The sequence below is a fragment of the Athene cunicularia genome (genome assembly GCF_003259725.1).
Source record: "Athene cunicularia isolate RWA chromosome 13 unlocalized genomic scaffold, athCun1 chr13_part1, whole genome shotgun sequence".
NCBI lineage: Eukaryota > Metazoa > Chordata > Aves > Strigiformes > Strigidae > Athene > Athene cunicularia.
Window position 1 is genome coordinate 16333151 of NW_020799117.1, and position 21441 is coordinate 16354591.

The following is a 21441-nucleotide window of genomic DNA, read 5'->3' on the forward strand; positions in this document are numbered from 1 at the left end:
GGGGGAGGAATTATGTTAGTTATTAAATGTTGATTTCATGTTGAACCTTTTTGAAGGCTTTTTTTTTTTTTTCTAAAATTCACCTTTACACTAATAAGTGACTGTAAGATCTTAATGTGGGGCTACCAGTTGGTTGTTCAGTGCCTCCAGATGTAGTATGCTCAAGTGCACTCAAAACTTTAAACTCTTTAACTAGCTGCCAGCCCTGATGAGTTACCTATGGATATGAGAGACTTTCTGCAAACCTGTTCAGTCTCTTATGGTGCGTTGGAAACTTTGCTCTCTTAACCACCTTGCCTTCCTGTGGAATGCCACTTGTGTGTGGCAGGGTTTAGTACAGCTCCATGGCTGCTTTTTGACCCAGTTGCTGTTAGCATGTGCAGCATAACTGCTTGAGAGGTGTTATGGTGTTTCATGGTGTCTCCTGTGGTTTCTGCCCAAAGGGCTCTTCTGGTAGGTCAGACTTGTTGACTCCAACATGAAGTCATGGCTCTCCTTCTAGGTATGCCACATGCAGTTCACTGGGGTTGTGTGGTGGATCTGTGGACCTGTGGCATATTGTGCTTTTGGCAACTGGATTTGAGAGAGAACCTGCAAGCTTAATTCCTCCTGGCTTGTGTCTCCCTGCAGTGATATGTTTGGTTTGTAGTTTTGTTGGTGCAAGCTGAACCTTGTTAGCTCAGAGTCAAAAGGGAGGAAAGGGGCATGGTTCCAGTGACTAAAATCTGTGGGGTGTCTTAAGTAGTGGGTATTCTAAGCTTTGTTTTTAGCCATACAAGCCTTCAGATTGTTGCTGAATGGGGTCTCTAATAGAAAAACTCCTCAGAGCAATATTGCAGAAATACTTCCTCAGCTGGACAGAGTGGGTTACACATTTTTGTGATACTGAGAAACTAATCTAGTTTGTCATTAATGAAACAGAACATATTGCAATGCAAATGAGTGGAGTTGCATGACAAGTGGTCCCACAGTCCTCAACACTTGCTATTGATTGTGCAGTCTTAATTATTCATGCTATGCAAATTGCATTTCTCATCTTGCTCCTTCTTGTCTACATATTTTTGATACAGGACTTGCCTGCAAACAGTCTTGTTCTTTCACTTGAGAGACGAGGATTGTTTCTGGCAAAGTTCTTAATGTGCCTTTGTCGAGCGAGTGCTGGCTGAGCCGGGCAAGGCTCGGGAGCTTTGTCAGAATGAATTCATCTTGCTGTAACTTCAGATGAAGAAAGGGAAGAGTTTGTGGAGTATTATGTGATAAGAACAAAAGCTTTAGAACAGTTTTCAGCTTTCTTTGTTTTCTGTACTGAAGCCCTTGTGGTACTTGTTTTCTGGTTGGTTGGTTGTAATAGACATATGGGAGTGTTCTTTTATTCATCCTAAATATTATTTTGCATTTCAGGTATACTAAACCACTAACCTTTGCAGACTGCATTAGTGATGAATTGCCATTAGGATGGGAAGAAGCTTATGACCCTCAGGTTGGAGTTTATTACATAGACCACAACACCAGTAAGTGACATATTGTATTTTTGAAGAGTGATTATTTTGTGCCTGTGTTAAAATATACTGACTGCAAAACCACAAAATTGCTAACAGCATGTTTTAGAGTAGATGAGGTCTGCAGCTCGTGAAATCAGATGCTGTCCTTCTCCATTGTACAAGTTACTTCCATCTCTAAAACAGGAATTTGAGAGCTTTTAGTTTGCAGTCTTCAAATCAGTAGTCACATTCAAGCTAATACTATGGACACACCTCTAAGATTTGGCTCTACTGAGGAGTCCGACGAGGTCACAATGATCTGGAGTTTGTTCTTAGCCTGGAATTTGTCCTTGTGGCAAGACCATCAGAAACAGTGCAAAGGTCTTGTGTTAATTCCGCTGGCAGGGATAAACTGAATGACTGCATGAGCTCCCTTTGCTGCAGGAGTTTGCACTATCTTTACTGGGGAGGAAACTCTCAAGTAGGCTTATGATGTCCGTCTCCTGAGAGGTGTGCAAGTTGGAAGAGTTAAGTTCAGACTTGTGGCCTTACTGTCTTTGTTAGATTGCTTGCTAGACAGAAATGTTAAGCTTCATAAGCTCATATGAATTATAGGAAAGTACAGAATTTGCTATATTATTGCATATATTGTTAGGAAGTGTGTATTGGATTGTGCTAGAACAAATGTCCTGAAAAGTAATAAACAAAATAAACCAGTGACTTTGGTTCTCTTTACAGAACAGCTCCAATTGCAACCCAGAAGTTCACAGCAGAACCATGCCCAGGCCCTTTTGGGGGTGCTTGTAACTCATGCAAAGAGAAAAACTTTTAAAGAGAAAAGTGCCTTGAAGTTGTGGTGGTGTGTTGTGGGTTTTGTTTTTAAATCTTCTTCTAGGACTTCAACTGAGAATTTCAGCGAATTTTTTTTTTTTTTTTTTTTTTTTTTTTGAGCAAGTTACAAGATATTTTTTTTAAATAAAACTCTGGAAGTCTGGTTGTTTTGTTGTTTCTTGACTATCTTCACATCTGTTCCTTTTTCACTAAAGCCCATTTCACCTGGCCTGAGACTGCACATTTCAGGTTTTAGCAACTTCTCTTGGGTATTAAAAATGCAGAATGAAAAAATCCTGTTCTGAAAAAGCACAAACTACCCTCTGCAATACAAAGATAGAATGTCTCCAGATGTGAATGTGTCACAAATATTTTTATCTAGAGCTTATGTCATCACAAGATCACAGTATTTACACATCTTTAAATGGCTTTATCCTAATTATTTTTCTGTGAGTCAGGGGATGTTGATTTTTCCTTTTACAGGAAAGGATAGTGGGGAGGAAAGGGTAGATGAGTGTACAGGATCACACAAGGGAGATCTGCAGGGGAGTGGACCGGGCAAACTTTGCTTGAGAAGACACAAATTGGGGTCTCCTGTAGGTGTGTAAGACCATGTTTTGTGTCCATTTCACTTCCACAAGAAAACACTCTGGAGAGTTAGTGATGAGGTTGCTTTTTAAAGACAGTTTGAATCTTAATGCTTTTTCCAGTCTCACTTGGGCCAGAGTTATTCCTGTGCTGACCACACTTATAAAAGGAGCAAGAGATGAGTTTTAAAGTCTTGTTAACCTTCTCAGTGATTTAGTGTTTTCATGACTGTGCAGCCAGGAAGGGAGAAGAGCCTGGGCAAGTTCTCCAGAGGAGTCAAAAATATGGTTAGACTTCCCCTCTCTGGTCTTGAAGGTTTGCTGTATCAGGTGCTGGGATGTGGGAGGTGCCTACCAGGGTGCTCTACACCTAGAGACAGGGGCATGCCACCTTCCAATGCCTCCAGAGGGCTTTGCTGTGTTAAGCAGCACTGTTGGATTAAGAGGTTCCTGACAATTCAGTTTTACCTGTGCAGTGCTTTTATGAAAGCTGTGTGTTCCTTGTCCCTTCCTAGTGAAGCATCCGTGGGGCTTGGTGGTTTTTCCCCTTGGATCAATTCCTTCCTCTGGTTTATCAAGCAGTGTCATGTTGCAGTAGATGTAAGGGTCTGCAGGTGCTGTGGGAACTGGCATTGTCTCCAAAAGAAATATTATTCATCCCACCTTCTGAAGTGAACATCACAGACACCTCTGACCACAGGAAAAACTTGGCTCAAGTAAAATTAAAGGCTGTTTCCAAGGATCCTCTCTTTGTCCTTTCTGAACTTTCTCTTCAATTTGAGATGTTTTTTTATCTTTTCATTTATCTTCCTTTCCTATCCATACTGGAGGAAGCTGAGTGCTTCTTGTCACTGTGGCCTATCCAAGCCAAAACTGGGGCATTAACTTACTCTGCTGGCATTTGCCTAAACAAGGATGGTTCGCTGTCTTCCTGGAGGTGGGCAGTTCAGGTACAGGAAAATAACAGTGATCTAAAGCCTGCTGTGGGACATGGAAGCTTGTCACACCTCCTGAGTGTTTCAGGTGGCAGAAACTGCAGCATGTAGGTGGTTCAATCCAGACATGATCTTAGTTGTACATTTGAGTTGGCTCCAGCGTGAATGCACAAAGATCTGGTTGCAGATGTGAGCCCTGTGTGGGCGGTTACCCCTGCTCTGTGCCACTCAAAAGCACCCAAGGCTTCAAGGGTGTGCAGAAAAGGCTTCAATCCATGCTGACACCTGCTTGATAGCAGTTGGTCTTAAAAAGTTTCACTTTTGTGGGATGCTAGATGCTACAAGACTTGACCTAGCATTTCAATTAAAAGGTTAGAAAGAAGAGAAACAAAATCATTACACTATTTCTTATGCCAGCTCTAATCCAAATCGTGATAAAGTAAGCCATATCCACTTACCTTCAGCTAATCAAGAGACTTGCCTTTGTGGTTTATGTTGAAGTATCCTCTGGAGAGTGTCCAAAACCCCCTTCCTTTCCAAGGTCTCTTGCAGATTCCCTGTGCAGGAAAGAACTGTCATCAGAGGGTGTGAAGGGGATGGAGGCATGTTGGTTCTTGCTGCACACTTTAAGTGTTTGAGACTAATTACAGAAACAAGCCCAAGGACAGACCTAAATTAAATCTAAAGCCAGGAGCCATTAAAAAAGTGAGATAGAGAACACTTCTAACCTCTCTGAGGCAAAATAAATACAATTAAATTGAATTGAATACCCAGAATATTCCTAATACAGCATTAATGCGTAGCCCTGAGTGTCTTTCTCTGGGACAACCTCTTTGGAATTTGATTTGCACAAAGAAGTGATGATTTTCTGGCCAGATGCTGATGCAAGCATAGTAAGACTACATTCTTCAAACATGAAACAATCAGATTTATTTCTGACAAGCTCAACATTAAATTAAAAATTCACAAGACAACAAATGATGTAATAGCCTGCATTTCTGTAGTCCTTTCATCTGACTTTTGAATGTATTTTGCATTTCTCGGTGTCTGGGGCAGATCAAGAGCCCTTGGCCAACATTTTCATCGATTGTTATTACATGTTTGAAAATCAGAGCTCAAAGCTGCAATCAAGGGGATACAGTTAGTGCTGTGATTACTGAATAAACTGAGGTGAATATTTAGAAAAATGGGAACAAAGCCATTTCAGTATGTAAATGCATTTTTCATCCTCTCCATGATCTGGCTGTCAATCATTCACTTTTCTGGGTGGTTTATGTGCTCAGGGCAGTGTCAGTGTTTCACCACCTTACGGAGGTGTTCAGGATTGTAGATTTTTATAGTCTTCCTCCTGGTTGCTTATAATGGTGGCATTTCCCTGCAGCAGCTTCCACCACCCTTCTTGCGATTATAGGAAGAATGGGCTGCTAATTTAAGGGAAAACTGGAAATAACCAAGCATGAAAAAGCTGTAGGTACAGATAGTCTTATGAACCAGTGTCCTGAATTAAACTTCTAGAGTTACGGGTACTTTGCCAACTTACTCATTAAGCTTGAAATTAAGAGTCCTAAGTCATGGTTGCTGGTGCTTGTTCATGCAGTCAGGTCCAGGCAAGCTGGATGGCTGGAAGCATGGGGGCAGCTCTTTGCGTAACTCGCAGCAGATGTTCCCCTTCTGGTTCAACTGAGTAAAGGGAGTTACTCCATCTGGGTGTGGGTTATCTGGAAGATGGGGTTTAGGGACAAGAACAGAGACAGGAGCCATAGGTTTTCAGACTTCTACAGTTGATATGCTGCTGTGTCTTCCTGATGTTTCTTTTGCTTCCTCTAAGAGAGACCATAGTGCTGTCTGGGAGACCACCAGCACCTACAGTTGGCACAAGTAGCTGCTTTTTCTTCAGGTTATTTTGGGGCAGTTTTTCAGGTCCAGGTTTAGCTTTAATATTGCATCTGCTGAAATGTTGCCTCCACTAGCAGGACCTATAAAGGATTTTCTGTTGAAATGCTTTTACAAACTATACTGTTAGTGTCTTAAAAGTGAGGTTTTTAATCATATTTTTCAGTTTCTCAAAGTTTTGCTATGTAACTCGAAATACCATGTGTTCTTTTGGGTGTTGAGATACTGTTAAAACAAGGTATTGCTGGAGTATCCTGTTAATTTTCTCCTCAGCATGATCAGGGACAGCTTGTGAAAATGGTTGAGTGTCCATCCCTTGGGTAGAATTCTTTATTTCTAGGATTATTGGGAAACTGTTCTCCTCCCTAGACCCGGTGTATTGTGGTGTTAGTCTTATGCCTGACTCGCTTAAGAGCTGCTCATACCTTCTACTGTGGCAGCTCTCACTAAATATTTAAAGAGACTCTTAAGATATGCAGATTAGATTCCTACTGATAGTTTCAAGCAGCTCCTTTTTATTAATTATTCATTATGTGGTAACTAGGCATCCTTATTCAAGCACGGTAGTTTAGACAGTTTAGAGCACTTAGTCAACTGAATATTGGAACCTGTTCCAAGCAAGAACATATAATAGGCTTGAAAGAGAAATGAAAAATATTTTGGACACTTCTTCACAAAACCAAGACAAATCCTGACAATAAATTTGCCTAATTAGTATTAGGACTAGCTGCATGACTGTGACCTTATGCCTTTTTCATGATTAGAAACCTGAAAAGCAGTGTGTTGGTTGTGTTGGGGTAACAGAGATGGAAGTGGTGTAGTATTCATGACTGCGTTGCCTATGTTACCAAAAAATATTTTTCTTAAACTCCGCCTCCTCTATTCTGCAGTGATTTACTGCTGTGCCTGCTTTCAGTGAAGGAAATGTTTACTCCCTTTCTGAGATGCTGTTTATATAATATCATTTGAGATGCTTTCATGAATACATTCTTTGATTTAATGTGTCTTTATTTTTACTTACCTATGGAATCTGAGTGAGAAGATTTTCCTTCCCCTTTTTAATAAAAGCCACTTGGCAGCCAAAGAGGACGGGTAGAGTTGTAATTGCTTTCATGTTGTCAGATCCAGTATAATACAGTCATGTGGTAATGGTGTTTTCTGAGAGTTTTTATTATCAGTGAAATAGTAGAGGTATTTTATTAGTAATGTTATAAAACAGTTGCAGTAAAGATATATCTAGCAGTCAGTGTCTTAGAGCTTGTGTGTGCATATGCTTGTATTGATGTTTTAAGAGGCAGAACCAGGATGGCTTCAGCAACAGAGGATGTGGGGAGTTGCTTGATTATTTCATCATGAATAGTTCCATACGGTGATTCAGCATGGCAGAGCTCATTGGAGTTCATTGTGGATCAGTGATCACCTCCTAAGAAAAAAGGAAAATGTCCTTATTCTACTTTTTTATTATGGGATGGAGCAAGGGGCTATTTTAAAATATTGCCGTAAATGGTGGAGCTTCTCCAAGCAGTGGTACAAACCTGCATTCCATTGAGCTTGCCTCCCTCTGTTTTGTCTCTAAGAAACTACACAGATAGAAGACCCTCGTGTGCAATGGCGGCGGGAGCAGGAGCATATGCTGAAGGACTATCTTGTCCTGGCTCAGGAGGCGATTGCTGCACAGAAGGAGATCTATCAAGTGAAACAGCAGAGGCTTGAATTGGCCCAGCAAGAATATCGGCAGCTGCATGATGTTTGGGAGCACAAACTGGGCTCTCAGACAAGCTGTGAGTAGTTAGTGTACTCTTACCCAGTGATCTTCTCAGTCATGAACCTGCTAGGACAGTAAAATGCTTGAAGCTGGTCCTCTGATAGAGCACTGGGATATGTTCTGCCATGTCACTCTCCGTGTTTGCTCAGTTTGTCTTAAAAGCAATAGCTGCCTAGCACCTATTAGGTAAGGGATAATTGTTACAAAACACTGTATTCAGCATGGGCTTCAACAAATGTGAAAAAAATGTGGTGGTTGGCTTAATGTGAAAAAAGTTAAATGGTATTTTCCTTGATTCCGCTGCCCAAAGTATAGAAACAAGGTAAGAAGGCTCATCTCAGATAGCATTCCCAGGCCCTTTTGGACTTTAACATCCCACGTAGTTGAGTGACTGTCTCAGGGAGCTAAGGGTCTGTATTTTATGCCACATAAAAGCTAACATTGGTGAATTATCTCTCTGCAAATGGAGAACACTGTGCTCCATATCCTTTGTCACACAGGAAACATCCGTACCTGTTGCTTCAAGAGTTGGTGCTGAAATGTTTATAGAAGGCCAAATTTCCTCCTTATTGTTACTAGTTAGGAGATGGAAAATGTCCAGAGGAGGATTTATTTCCTGCAAGTCTTCCAGAATTATTTTTTTTATAATCCTTAGTATCCAGACTTTTTATGTTCTTGGTAGCCACATCAGTGGACTGACCTCCCCCTGCTTCTGTCTTGCTGATTTATGTCTTATGATGGTGAATTCCATCGACTAATCCTGTACCTAATGTTAAAAAGTATTTAAGTAGTTTTCTGTGAGTGGAAGGGTTCTTATTTGACTAGGGTCTCGTCTATCATGTCTGAAGTACAGTTTTTTTGGTCTTTTCTTAAGAGCACTCTACCTAAGTACCAGAGCAGTATACTAAGAATGCTGTGAACATGAATTACATTGGTGTGATGTGATCTGTCTTTAAAAATACAACCAAGCAGAAAGGACTAGAAATGCCTTCTCATGTTTTATAGTGCATTAACTGATGGCTGCAAGGATCAAAATATCTCCCTTGCCTACAGCTACCTCTAATAACATTGCACATTGGGGAGCTTCTGTACCTTCTGAAGCAGAAGGGTTTTATCAGCTGCTGAGAAGAGAATTCTGCTCTTAATGGGACATTGATTTAATCCAGTGTGACACACACTATGATTGGTCATGTCCTCAAGGCTGTGAAAAGGCTTGCATCACATTTTTCTGTTTTTTCTCATTCTTTGATTTTCTTTTTTTCTAAATGTTCACTCAATTGTTTACTCAATAAGAAAGTCTAAAAAAAAATATACAGAGTAAATCTTTATGCAGTGCCTGTCCCTTCAGTTCTATGAAATGCCTTTGGAAGTGCAGGAGGCCATATTGTTGAATGGACCGAACATGTTTGAGAGTCTAGGTTGAATGTGTTAACCTGGAACAAAGCAAGACTTTGGAGATGAAGGATGTGCTCTGGCCTCTTTAGTATATACTTGCTGTGGAGTACTTGACTGCACTATTGCCTTTCCCTACCTTTGAGGTGTGAGGAGAGATCTGGAAAATGGATAAAAGGCCTAGACCATTAATGTGTGGAGATCTGGATGTGCAGGAGTGATGGGAGCTCTTGATTTGTGGTGGGGCTGCTAGAAGAGTAGGGAGTAAGGCAAAGCTGCTAAACTGAGTGTTGTATTTGTTCTAGTGCTTTCTGGCTCATCATCAAGTTCCAAGTATGACCCAGAGATCCTCAAAGCGGAGATTGCTACTACAAAATCCAGGGTATGTAGTATGAACAGACCTTTGCTTGCCACGAGTAATCTTCAGATATTTCCAAACTTCGTGGCAAACACTAAAAAGAGATGCCAAAACAGTTGAAAGAGCTAATATTGCCATTCTTAATCTAGGAGATAATTTATCAGAATTTCCAAGCGTTGCCATCTTAAGAGTTTGAAACACTTTTTTTCCTTTAGACTTTAGACTTCCGTGGAAGCTGGCAGTACATAGTGCTCTACAGATACGCCCTGGGGTATTTAGCTGTGTGCTGGCTCCTCGGTGTGCTGCAGCACCAGAGAGCTGTGAGTTCTCTCCTGAGACTGGCAGCTGTTTTGTCCTGGGCTTAGTGCGGGTTGTTAGCAGCAGCAGTCTGCACTCTCATGCAGAGCTCAGTTTGGAAAGAAGAAAGGACTAAAGTAAAGTAGGTCAGTCTGGCCTCTGTGGAGGAATATAAAACAGCAAGCTGTAGGGTCAGTGGATTTACAATATGTATTATCATCCTGCTGTGTTACTCCTGCAGTGGGGCCTTTTAGTTTGGTATCTTGGAGGATGGCTTCTATCACTGCAGTGCAACGCCTGTCCTGATGCTTAATGGTTTTTTTAATGACTGGGAAGGTTTTAAACATTTCTAAGTAAAATCAACATGTGTTTCATTCCTATCTCTCTTGAATTTTTCTCAGCTTTTCTGCTTATAGTGTTGGAACTTCCCTTGAGCCCCTTATTATGTGGTGTAATATCTGGGTACTGGATAAAGCCCTACTCCTTAATGATGTCCTGATGAGGATGCAGTCAGGGCTGTTAGCTGCTGTTGAGATGAACTGGTTATCTGGAAACTTTGTTTAGAGTACTGTCTACACTGAATAAGTTATTAATTGAACAGGTAGTGCTGTACCAAGATATTCATATAAAATACCATTCTAAAAATATGACACCTTGCTGCAGGTTAATAAACTCAAGAGAGAAGTAGCTCACATGAAACAAGAGCTCCAGTACAAAGAGCATGGATTTCAAACACTGAAGAAGTAAGTTTGTTCTCAAGATCTTATTTTCAGTGTAGAACATCTCTGGCTTGTAATGCATCCCCCTCTACTTTTATAAATAGCTGCCTAAATAACGTAAGCTGAAATATGTTGCTGCTGCTATCTTTAGGCATATGCAACTGAAAGCGGTACACAGCCATGGGGGTAGTTCTCTCAAATCAATGCGTATGTGTGATTGACCACATGAAAACTGACGATGGCAAAAAGATTTTGAACCAGGATCTCGTCAGTTAAATGGTACTCTTGTTTTACTCAGTATTGCTCAATATGGATGACACAGTACAGCCTGTTGTCTTAAGAGCTATTGTTTGAGGGCACTGAGGAAAAATTGGTGGGGAAGTGGAAGCGGAGGAAAAGTTTCAGGTACTTACCTTTGTATGACTAGATATCTTGCATGTTTTAAATAATAGCACTGGTTAGTATCATATTTATTATAAAAGCCAACTGTGGTAGAATTCCTCTGAGAAGAGGGAAGAATGAGGTGGCTTTTAATTAGGTGATGCGAGCAAATAGATCCATACATGTGAGGTCTGTGCCTGGTTTTTGAAATCATGACTGAAAATATGGTAATTCTCGTGGAAGGCTAAGCTGATCTTCGCTAGGTTAGAAACAAAGTAATTAGCAGCAATCTGCCCATACGTACTGTTTTGGCAGTATTGTGTTCATCTTTGTCCTCCCTGAGGAGTCAAAGAGGTGATATGGCTAAAATCACAGTTCTGAAGCTTAATGTACTTCTGAGTGGATTAACTTAGTCGGTGATGAGTGAGGTTCTTTGTTTCTTCTGTTGTCTTTGTTATACTTGGAGTGTGTTTTTCTTAATGTCAAGATGCATGCAAGGATTGAATCTAGGATGATTAAATTAAGTCCCGTTAAAGTGTAAAAGTGTATAAAGTGTAAAAGTATATAAAGTGTTAGCTTACTGTATTTTTTTTTAATTTCGGTGCAGAATTGACATGAAAATGTCTGATACTCAAGGTGGCTACAAACTTGATGAGGCACAAGCCATTTTAAGTGAAATGAAAGCTCTCAAGAAGGCCATCACATCAGGGGAGAAGGAAAAACAAGACCTCATTCAGGTATTGAAACAGGATAACTTTATAGTATATTGTGTTGCCACTGTTATCAGATTGAATTGCTGAGAAGTAATTTAAGTATTTTGTATTTCAGATACGTAAACAAGATTTTTATTAACATAAATTAGTTCTGTATTGTGGTTGGACTGCAGCCTTTTTGTTCTTTAGATCCTGGAAATAACTATAAAATACAGCAACTAACAGTAGTAAGCACTTGCTTAGAGATGAGTGTTTGTCTCAGGGTTCATTGGTCAAGAATGTCAAAGAGCAGACCTGGAGAAGCCATGAAAACTCTCTGGCCTATCTCCTGCAGAGAGCCTGTCTGTCTGGGCAAGGCTGCTTCATGCTGAGGGAGGTGCAGTCCAGCCCTGCCTGGCCTCAGGTTTGTGGAGTCTAAGTGCACACAGTGAACATGGTCAGATCTTAATCTTGTAGTTTAGGCTAAGCTATGTAGCTGCTGAGGTACTTTGATCAGAAGTGAGCTCACCTCATGACTTTTTACGGTTTTAGAGCTTAGCCAGGTTAAAAGACAGCTTTGTGAATGACAGAGGATCCCAGTCAGACCTGTGGGCCAGCAGCATGTCCATGGAAAGCTCCAGCCCTTTGTTACCCCGGCAGTACCTGGATGTCAGCTCCCAGACAGATGTTTCAGGAAATGTGAGTAATGCATGAGAAACCAAGTGCATGTGGAGACATTCCTCTGAACTATATGCAGTACTGCCTTAGTACAAGTTTCCAAGCATGAGCAAGTATCTATGAAGTGATGCCTTCTCCTGGTATGAACTTCAGCATGACCTTCATTTTTGTGTGCAATGATAATATATCTAAGGGCAACCTGCTGTTTCCCCACACTGTCTCTATTAGAAGAATCCAGGTGGGAATAAAAGGGAAGGAAGTTTTATTTTGCCTGTAAGTTAGCTGCTTGTGATACAAATATTCCCTTAGCTCTTTATAGCTTTGACATGCTACCAGACAAGAAACATTCAGCAGCTACGTATTGGACTAAGCTCTAATGAGGACTCCTCCCTTAAGAGTGCATTTGGCTTTTAGTGTATTACAAGTGAGAATGATAGCATATATGCAGATATTTTGATGCTATCAAAAATGTGTAGTACTCATAAACTTTCAGTCCCACTTGGGCAACAAGATCATAACTTCCAGGTTGGTGCCAGCTCAGCAAGGACTCGATCGGCACTGTGGGTCTCGCAGGACATCACAGAAGCCTCTCCTGTGAACCTTTACTTAAACATTTGCAACCACTTTCAGTCAGGGTCACACATGTGACTAAAGATCTGCAGATTTGGTCATGATGGGATGTCCCTTGTCTTTAAGACTTGACAAGCAAAGCAAGATGTCATTCAAAACAAAATGCAGTGCAGCAGTTAAAGATTTCAAATGGCATTCAAGAATATCGATTACAAAGCTATTTGTGTGTGCCTGAAAATAGAAGCCTCAGATAGATGTAGTAGATTTTCTTTTTCTGATAAACTAGGCCAAAAAGAGCCTCTGAATCTTGTGAGTTTTTAACTATTTGAAGAAATGATGAAACATTTAATCAAATCCTATTCTGTGATTTGTTTATTTAGTAAATGAGTTTGACAAGAGCAGGTGTAACTTGTAACATCATCACTTTCAATAGGGACTATCAAAAGAGGAGTGGTTACTAAGTTGCTGATTTTATATTTTGTGTCTCAGTTTATTACCAGCAGCAATAACCAGTTGGCTGAGAAAGTGAGATTACGCCTTCAATATGAAGAGGCAAAGAGAAGGTAATTCTTTGGACTGTTGTACCTTTTGGCTGTCACACAGCTTATTCTGAAGATATGTTTCACTAGAAAAGGTGCCGCTCACATTGAAACCTGGCATTACTGCTAAAGCAGCATGGTAATTTTTGAGCCAGTGCAGCTTTCTGGGCCAACATTATCATTCAAGAAATAAATAACCGTCCTAGAAATTACTAAGGAGTGACTAATACATGAAGAATTCAGTCTGGCCACACCTGTGGGGACATAAGTGGGTTTGCTACCTGTTGCCAGTGCTTCCCCATTCCTAATAAGGAGACTGTACCTCAAGGCATCTCCTTACCGTATTCAAAACGAAATGTATGTTTGCATGGCTTTAAGTCTGATAAGGAGAAATGTATATTGTATTAACACCTAACATATCAAAATATGGTTAATGGCTACAATTCCAGAGCTTATCTGCTTATCTGTAAGAACATAAGTTTTCACCCTTGCCCTCTTATCTGAGATGAATGAAGAATCGATTTTAAAAATTCATATCTACTTAACAAGCCAATTTAAGAAAAAGTTTTCTGGGATTTACTTTTTTTAATAGATAATACCTAACTCAACTGTTCAGTTAAATGAAAAACCACCGAGCATTATTACTTAGACTTTGACTGGTCTAGTCCTTGTTCAGCAATGTAACCATTGATGGTGGTGACTTCAATTTTAACTGCTCTAAAGGGACTTTGCAATTCCAGAACAACAAACTTCAGATGCTTGATACAATCTGTACTTGGGGTATAGGCAAAGAGAAGGATTTTTCTCCAGTCTCTGGTTAGAGATGAAAGCTCTAAGGCAGAGGTTACTCACAACATTCTTATTTTAGTATATTGGCATGGCCAGTAGACCATGTCTCTCAGTGGTATAAAATTTGATCTGTATCTGTGGCAGTTGTCAGAGACTGTGTGTGCCCAGCTGATTTTGTCATGAACTTAGACTTTTCTTCATAGGTGGAGCAATTTTATCAGAACTGTCTATTTTGGCAATCGAAGATTTGCCAAACTGTGGCTTTTTAAAACATTAAAATTATTAATCCTCCACATGCAGTGGTTAATTTTTCAGTGTTAAAATTGATTTTTACTTCTAAGCTTTGCTGAAGACTGCAATTTAGTTCACATTGGCTTTAAATCTTCAGACTGAAGTGGAGCACTCTTACTTTAGCCTGTATCTTTTCCAAGGAGGAGCAAGTGAATAATGACAAACCTGAGAAGATAATTAATATGCTCTTTAAAAAGAAACAGAACCTTACAGAGGCAGCACATTAGTTCATTTGAAGTAATGATGAAGGGCATACAACACAGTCTTGCAGTTAAAGAAGGTTTGATACCTCATGTCTGTCTTAGGTCATCTGTAGATTTTCTCGGAGTTTAAAAAACATTACCATGAGGAAAGATGGGTCTGAATGGGCATGAATAATTGATGCTGAAATGAAAAGATCTCCAGCTATCAGAGCACTGTGGTTTTGGCATGGCCTTTAGTAGGAGCTGCAGAAACAAACACCTTGACTGGTTTTAAGCTGGAACAGTGCTATGGATATAGTGACTCACAAGGAACCTTCTGCTCCTGTGAAAATTCCTCTGTGTGATGTTAGAAGTGTTTCCTGTCCCCACAGCAGCATATTAAAATATTCCAGAAACATAATAGAAGAGCACATACTTTGCCCATGCACGTATTATGAAGGGAGCCAAATGGTGGAAATGTATTTCTTTTATTATCTCTGTGTTATCTGGAAATGTAAAACTTAAGGCCTGAAATCAAGATGAGTCCATATTAATTAGGATAGAACTACTAGATTTATGAGGCACTGATGATTTTGAGAGTGGACTGTAGCAGACACTGTTTACACCATCGTTGTGGGCCAGACTAAAGGCATAGATATAGGTGAGTATCTTGCTGAACTTCACTACACCAGAATTGTCAGGGTACAATTCTGCATATTCCCTTACCCACCACTAAGTCTTGTCCCTTCACGGCTCAGTGAGACAACGAGAACCCTAGAGCAGATAATGTTAAACCTGTAAAAATGAACAAAGGGCAACTGCAGTGACAAACCTTTAGCTTAATTGGATTGGAAACTGATAATGGGTATCATGTCAAAAGAGATGGCAGTGCTGTATCTCAACAAGGAGATAACAACTGCAGCATAAATGTTATCAGAGACGCAACTAAATTATGTTGTACAGTTTCAGATGTATAGTAGTAACTCAGTTGTGTAGCACTTGCACTCTACGCACTGATTTAGTTCCTTTCAGCTTGGGTTTTGTGTGACTGGTGGTAACTCTGGGATTTTAAAAATATGTTTTATAATATCCTAAAATGGAATATTTTAATGTCACATTTAGCAGCATTGCAACATCGGTGGGTATTTGACTGGTCAATTTTTAGACCACACCTTCCGCTTTGATTTTTTTTCTGGAGAAAAAAGGCTGATCTGATAAAAAATTGCTAATTACCGGTTGTGGATACACATCTTAATGTACATTTCTGTGAAGATGCATGTGCTCTGAATGATCTCCAAAGAGACTAAAAATATTATGTGTTATGCCTGTGTCACAGATACAAAAAAGACTCCCCAGTAAAAAAAAAGACTTGATATGTCAATGAATAAATCATCGAACTACTTTTCTAGGTAAAAAGAAAGCAGATAAATAAAACTCATGCTTCCTGTTCTGTATTTTGTTCAGTCTTGCAAGCTAGTGGCCATTCAGAAAGATGGTATGACCTGAGCCCAGTATTGCTGGTTTCTTTGCAGTGCAAACCTAGCATGGCTCAGCAATGATGTAGTTCAGACTCAGTCAGTAAATGCTGAAGAGCTGGACATTTCAGCCAAATGTCGAACAGCCTGCAAAGCATTTCTTTTGTAATAATGCTGGTTTATTGGAAAAATAGAATACATATATCTCCTTTCACTGAGAAGGGAAAAAAGAATGATGTTTTACAAAGGGTAAAAATTGAGGTTGGTTTAACGAAGCTGTTAGACTCGGAAATGCATAGAGAACAAATTCCAGTGGAAAAGCCATATCCCTGCAAATGTATGCCAAAAGTGATCAGATTAATGCCAACCAATCCTCTTAAACTCATATCCCTTCAAAATGCACAGAGGAATTCTTGGATTATGAATTAATGCCACTGTTAATTCTTCGTTGGAGCACAGTATTGCACTTAATCAGGCACTCAAAAACAAAACAGCTCCAAAGAAGACCTAAAAATAGTTGAACTGAATATCTATCAATTATAGAACTTTAATTAGAGTAAGCAACCTGCTGTGGGAAATGGGTTTACAGAAAGTGAGGCTTCTCTTCAGAACACTGATCTCTAGTCTGTCTCCTGTTGTGGAGGAGGCAGGTCAGTCTGTTTGAGTCTAATCCTTAACAGGCTCTCTTGGGGCTTGAGTTCCTCTTGGCCTCCGGAGCTTGGAAGACAAAGCTTTATTCTTCAAGGCCACTCAGCAGCCAGTGTAGCTGCCCACATCTCCATCTTATTACTTACTCCACACACTTTGATTTTGCTAGTTAGTGTTGAATTTGCTCTGTGCCTGCATGTGTGCTGGTTTGCTGGAGGAAGCATGCACCATCCAGTGCACTTGCATAAACCAAGTTCTAGGAAGAGATGAATCCAGATTAGTAGCCGCAACTATTTGTTGTGCCCAATTTAAGTCCAGTAATTCTGCCACCAGATCACAAATCCCTTTTCAAAGGGAGATGAATATTGGACTTCTATTTTACTCGTACAGCATTTCACTTGTATTTCTTATGTATTTACTAAACATGAGTGAGAGATTAACCTGAGTTAATCACATAAAGGGGTATATATGCCTTGAGTCTCTAGTCTTCAGTCAGGTGAATTATTTTTGCAAATATCTTGCCTTATATTGCAAGATACTTTTCCTCCTTGTTTGGCTACTAAGTTTTCGTAATTTTTCCACCCCAGCCCATTCTTCTCTCCCTATTCCCTGCTCCCCACTCAATCATTTTTGATTGTGTGAGTTCCAGAAATGCAAATCTTTGGTAACTCTTACTCAGCTTCATCTGTACTATTGTTTCTCACCAAACTACCATGATCACCATGTTTGGTCAAGAAGAGTTGTAGGTCAATGAGTCCAAAGGAGACAGCTTCCTTTGGGAAGACTGACATTACTGGCCTTGGTTCTCTATCCTGGCCTGCTGCTGTTTTTTCACTTCCTTCTGTATGTTACATTGCAAAGCTGATCATTTGTGAAGCTAACTGAGCGGCTCACATACTTGGGAAATTGGGAATGGGCAGATAGGTGGAGTGAGCAGCCTCCTCACCTGCCATGAGCTATGTTCTCCTCTGCTATCAATCAAGATCTTGCTAAATTCCAGATCTGTATTGCTGTTACCTTTAATAATCATCTTCCTGCCTGAGATAATGCGGTATGGTGCTGAAGGATTAATGATACAGATTTTAAACTGAAATCTGTAATGATACCTCTAATGAAAAAAGACCAAATTTCATGCAAATAAGCGGCTCTGGATTTGGATAGAATTGTATTTTCTCTTTGACTCTTTGCATCTTCAGGTGCCTGTTGCACCAGGAGAAGCATACCTTGTTAATGTGTCCAGAATGCTCAGTGTTGAGTCAACAGCTGGATTCTTCCAATACCTGTATGCATATGATTAACTTCCTCATTGTAAAGACAAAAATAGTCTCTAAACTTTTGAGTAACCACTGAGCTTTATCAGCCTATCTGCATTATATACAGAGAGTATACAGTTCTTTTCCATAAAGCTAATTAAAGATCAGATATTTGCCGCATGATACTCTCCACACCAAGTACCATGAGATCATTAGCTGTAAGGCATATGAGACACCCTATAGTATAGTTGACAGCATTTTTCAAGATCCGGAATTTCTGTTATGCTCTTCCCTGGCTGGTGGACACTGTGGATTAGCTAGAGACTTAGCTTACACTGGGAGCAAACCTGAGTTAAAATCTCCTTCTGCATGTCAACCTCCTGGCGTTGCCATCCCTTGACAGCGCCCTGGTAAGGAGGGCATGAGGGTGAGGGTCCCTGAGCTGAGAACCTTCTTCAGGGCAGTGGACGATGTGGTTGGTTGTGGTGTACCTTTGTGTGTCTGGAGCAGTAGCTCAGACACTCCTCATGGAATAACTGCCTTTTTTTTTTTTTTTTTTTTTTTTTTTTAATACAACTGGCTAAGCTTGACAGCGAGGCCTGGCCTGGAGTGCTGGACTCTGAGCGGGATCGTCTAATATTAATTAATGAGAAGGAGGAGCTCTTAAAAGAAATGCGATTTATAAGCCCCAGAAAATGGACTCGAGGAGAGGTGGAGAGACTGGAGATGGAGCGAAGGCGCCTGGAGGAAGATCTTCAGGCTGCTAGAGACACTCAGAGCAAAGCTCTAACTGAGAGGTAGGTTAGTGGGCGTAGGACAGAGCTTGCCTTGTTGGACAAGAGGTAACTGGGAGCAAGCAGCAACATCCCCTGGCTGAATGCTGATAGCAGTGTGCCCTCAGATTTCCAGGAGACTGTTTCTACTTACAGGGTTTCTGAAATTATCTCCCAAAAGAAACCACCTGCAAGTCTTACTCCCCAAGTGGGGAAAGGTTGTTGTTCCTACAAATGGATCCTCTATGAGAATGTAAGAAATGCTCAAAATAGCACAGTATGTTAGTGTACTATAATGTTTCTGTATGCAGCTGGCACCTCACAGCAGCTTCTACAGTTGCTGTGCAGTCTGGAACTTGGTAAATGTCAACAGATGGAATTGTAAATTTTTTAAATTTGTTTGTTCTGAGCATCCTTGTATGTGATTCCTGTAGGAACTGATATTTGACAGGGCTGTGGGAGTTGCATGGAATAGCCTGTGAATCTAAACTAGCTGAAAAAAATGCCAACTATCCTCCCTAATTTCACTTGTGTTGCAGGGGGAGATCTCATGGGAATGTACAGTGAGGATGAATACTGCATTAGGCATTGCCTACAAGCACTTTACAATCTGGATGTATTAATGCAGTGGCTATGGCAATGTTACTTTTAGCTGCAGTCTCTTGAATATATATGGAATAGGCGTGTTGCATTCATTCTCTCTGTGGGTCTGTAATCTCTTCTGCATGCTCAGTGTCCAGACTACACCAGTTTTCCATATAGTCTTGTCATGGTTTTATCATGCTGGAAAAAATGTAGGCATCTCAGACGTTTCAGCTGCAAGACTTCTAACAGCCTGAAATATCTGTGGTTTCAAATGTTTCTGGTCCTGCTGTAAGATGAACACTTTCGTTTGTGATTTTTAGAAATATGGTCCTGTTCTAGTGTGTGAAAGAAACAGCATGTTTCTGGAGAAAGATTTCTTGTCCAGAGGCCTGTTAAGTTAGGGTATGAGCACCCAAGTGTACGTGTTTGAGTCTCAAACCAGTTTGGGTGTGAAATGAAACTGAGATGTTGCTGAAGTCCATAACTCATGTAAAGCCATAATGAGATGGTTAATAAGGAAATCATGTAAACCTTAGTCATTCATAGACCTTGCTGAAAGCAAATGAAAGCATTTACACCTTTATTAGCAGAGTAAATTTAAGAATGCAACAGTGTATAGTGAGCAAAATCTGACGGACTTTTTTTGAGGGATGGTCCTAGAAACATCAACTTTTATAATACTAGCTGTAATTGTTTTCCCTGTTGAGAATATTTGCAGGGTTGAGTTCCATATTTTAAGAGTATTGAAAGTCGGTAAACAGCTACAAATTACGTCCCACATTTACTGTGTATTCTTACTGACTTTTGTGAAATTTCATAGAAAAAACAGGATTTTCCTTTAGTCCTCATTTTAATTAGTAAATGCTGCTGTAGCTCATCTTTTTCTTCTATCTTCTCTTAGATTGAAGTTGAATAGCAAAAGAAATCAGCTAGTCCGAGAACTGGAAGAAACAACAAGATTAGTTGCAATGTTACACACCCAGCTGAAAAGGTATGTAACCTTTTGGAGAAGTTGTTGGTGCTTTAACTGTACACCGTGTAACAGCATTTCTCTGCTAAGGATTTCATCTCCCAACTGAGAGGTCTAAAAGGTCTTTCAGTTATAGTGGTGATCTAAGACCCCTGTGTTGTCAATGGAAAGAGAAGCCTCAAGGATTGTATGTCCCACTCATTTTAGATGGATGCTTTAGAATGGGATAAATAACCTCATGGTGGTGCCTCTGCCTGACAACAGGAGTTTGCACAATCCCTTCTGTTTTGGACATGTAACATTTAAGTGACTGAAGATAGCTGACATTTTTTACTAATGTTTGAATTACTGAAGTATTATATTAATAAAATATGTTAAAGACAGTTTAACATTCATACAGCAAGTAAAGTGAATCTTAGTAATACACGTTAACGTATGAATGTCATGATAATATTTCTGTAAATGAATTCCAAGTGTGTTGTTGCTTGCAGTATAGACAATGCATTGAGATATCCCTAAATGTGTTGTTGTTCATATGGTATATAGAAATATTTCTGCAGTTGTAATGTCATAGGGTTGTTGAGGCTGTAGTTTTGGAAGAGTGTAGGGTTACTGTTTCCAGACAAATACATTACTCTGGGCACTAAGGCCAAATCATCATTAGCTAAAACTGTGGTTTTATCTTTTTGATTAGGAAGAGTTTGCTGGGGTTTTTGTTTGGTTGAGGTTTTTTCCTATCAGTGTGTACTGAATTTACTCTATTTGTAGCTTCTGCTCCACTTGGATTCTGTTTCATTTTGTGAAGATGACACCGGAAAGACTGGAAAGAAATCATAGTGCAAGACTGACATGTAAATAAGCCACCATGGAGAATAGCTATCTGTGATGCTCTTGTGCAGTGGAAATGCATCCTATTTTCATTTCATCTAGCTGATTAGGGATCTTTAGAGGTGACCAAGAAGCATGTGAAACTAATTTTTTCCTAACTATGTGCCCAGTGTTCTTGGCATGCTCCTTCATAAGAATAAGCATTTGTTATATTAACCCCATAATGCAAAATGTCTGGCCTTCAAAGGTATGCACAAAATGAAGTTGAGCGCAGTTCTTGATAGGGAAAAGATTAATTAAACCCCCCTCCCTTTTCATGGTGAAATACACTGAAAAGCTGTAAATTTATTAGTACTCGACAAGATATGTATATGCTGCCAAAATGCAAAAACATCTATAAAAACATCTATCATGTTTCAGTTGCATTTCAACCAAAAGCTTTTTTGAACAAACATGGTGCAGTGCACATGTTACTCAAATGCAGAAGACATTTTGTGCCAAAATTACACTAAATTCTGCATACTTGCCT

At 40.0% G+C, this 21441-nt stretch overlaps 1 protein-coding gene across 1 annotated transcript in view; it reads left to right on the forward strand.

The window, feature by feature from the left end:
- WWC1 (WW and C2 domain containing 1) overlaps window positions 1–21441 on the forward strand; it is a 54661-nt gene that overhangs the window by 14098 nt on the left and 19122 nt on the right. Inside the window, exons 2-11 of the mRNA XM_026858226.1 lie at window positions 1402–1511; window positions 7305–7508; window positions 9190–9266; window positions 10203–10282; window positions 11247–11376; window positions 11884–12030; window positions 13069–13142; window positions 16139–16149; window positions 18322–18553; window positions 20016–20105. Of these exons, the coding sequence (XP_026714027.1) occupies window positions 1402–1511; window positions 7305–7508; window positions 9190–9266; window positions 10203–10282; window positions 11247–11376; window positions 11884–12030; window positions 13069–13142; window positions 16139–16149; window positions 18322–18553; window positions 20016–20105 (1155 nt within the window). The remainder of the gene's footprint in view (window positions 1–1401; window positions 1512–7304; window positions 7509–9189; window positions 9267–10202; window positions 10283–11246; window positions 11377–11883; window positions 12031–13068; window positions 13143–16138; window positions 16150–18321; window positions 18554–20015; window positions 20106–21441) is intronic.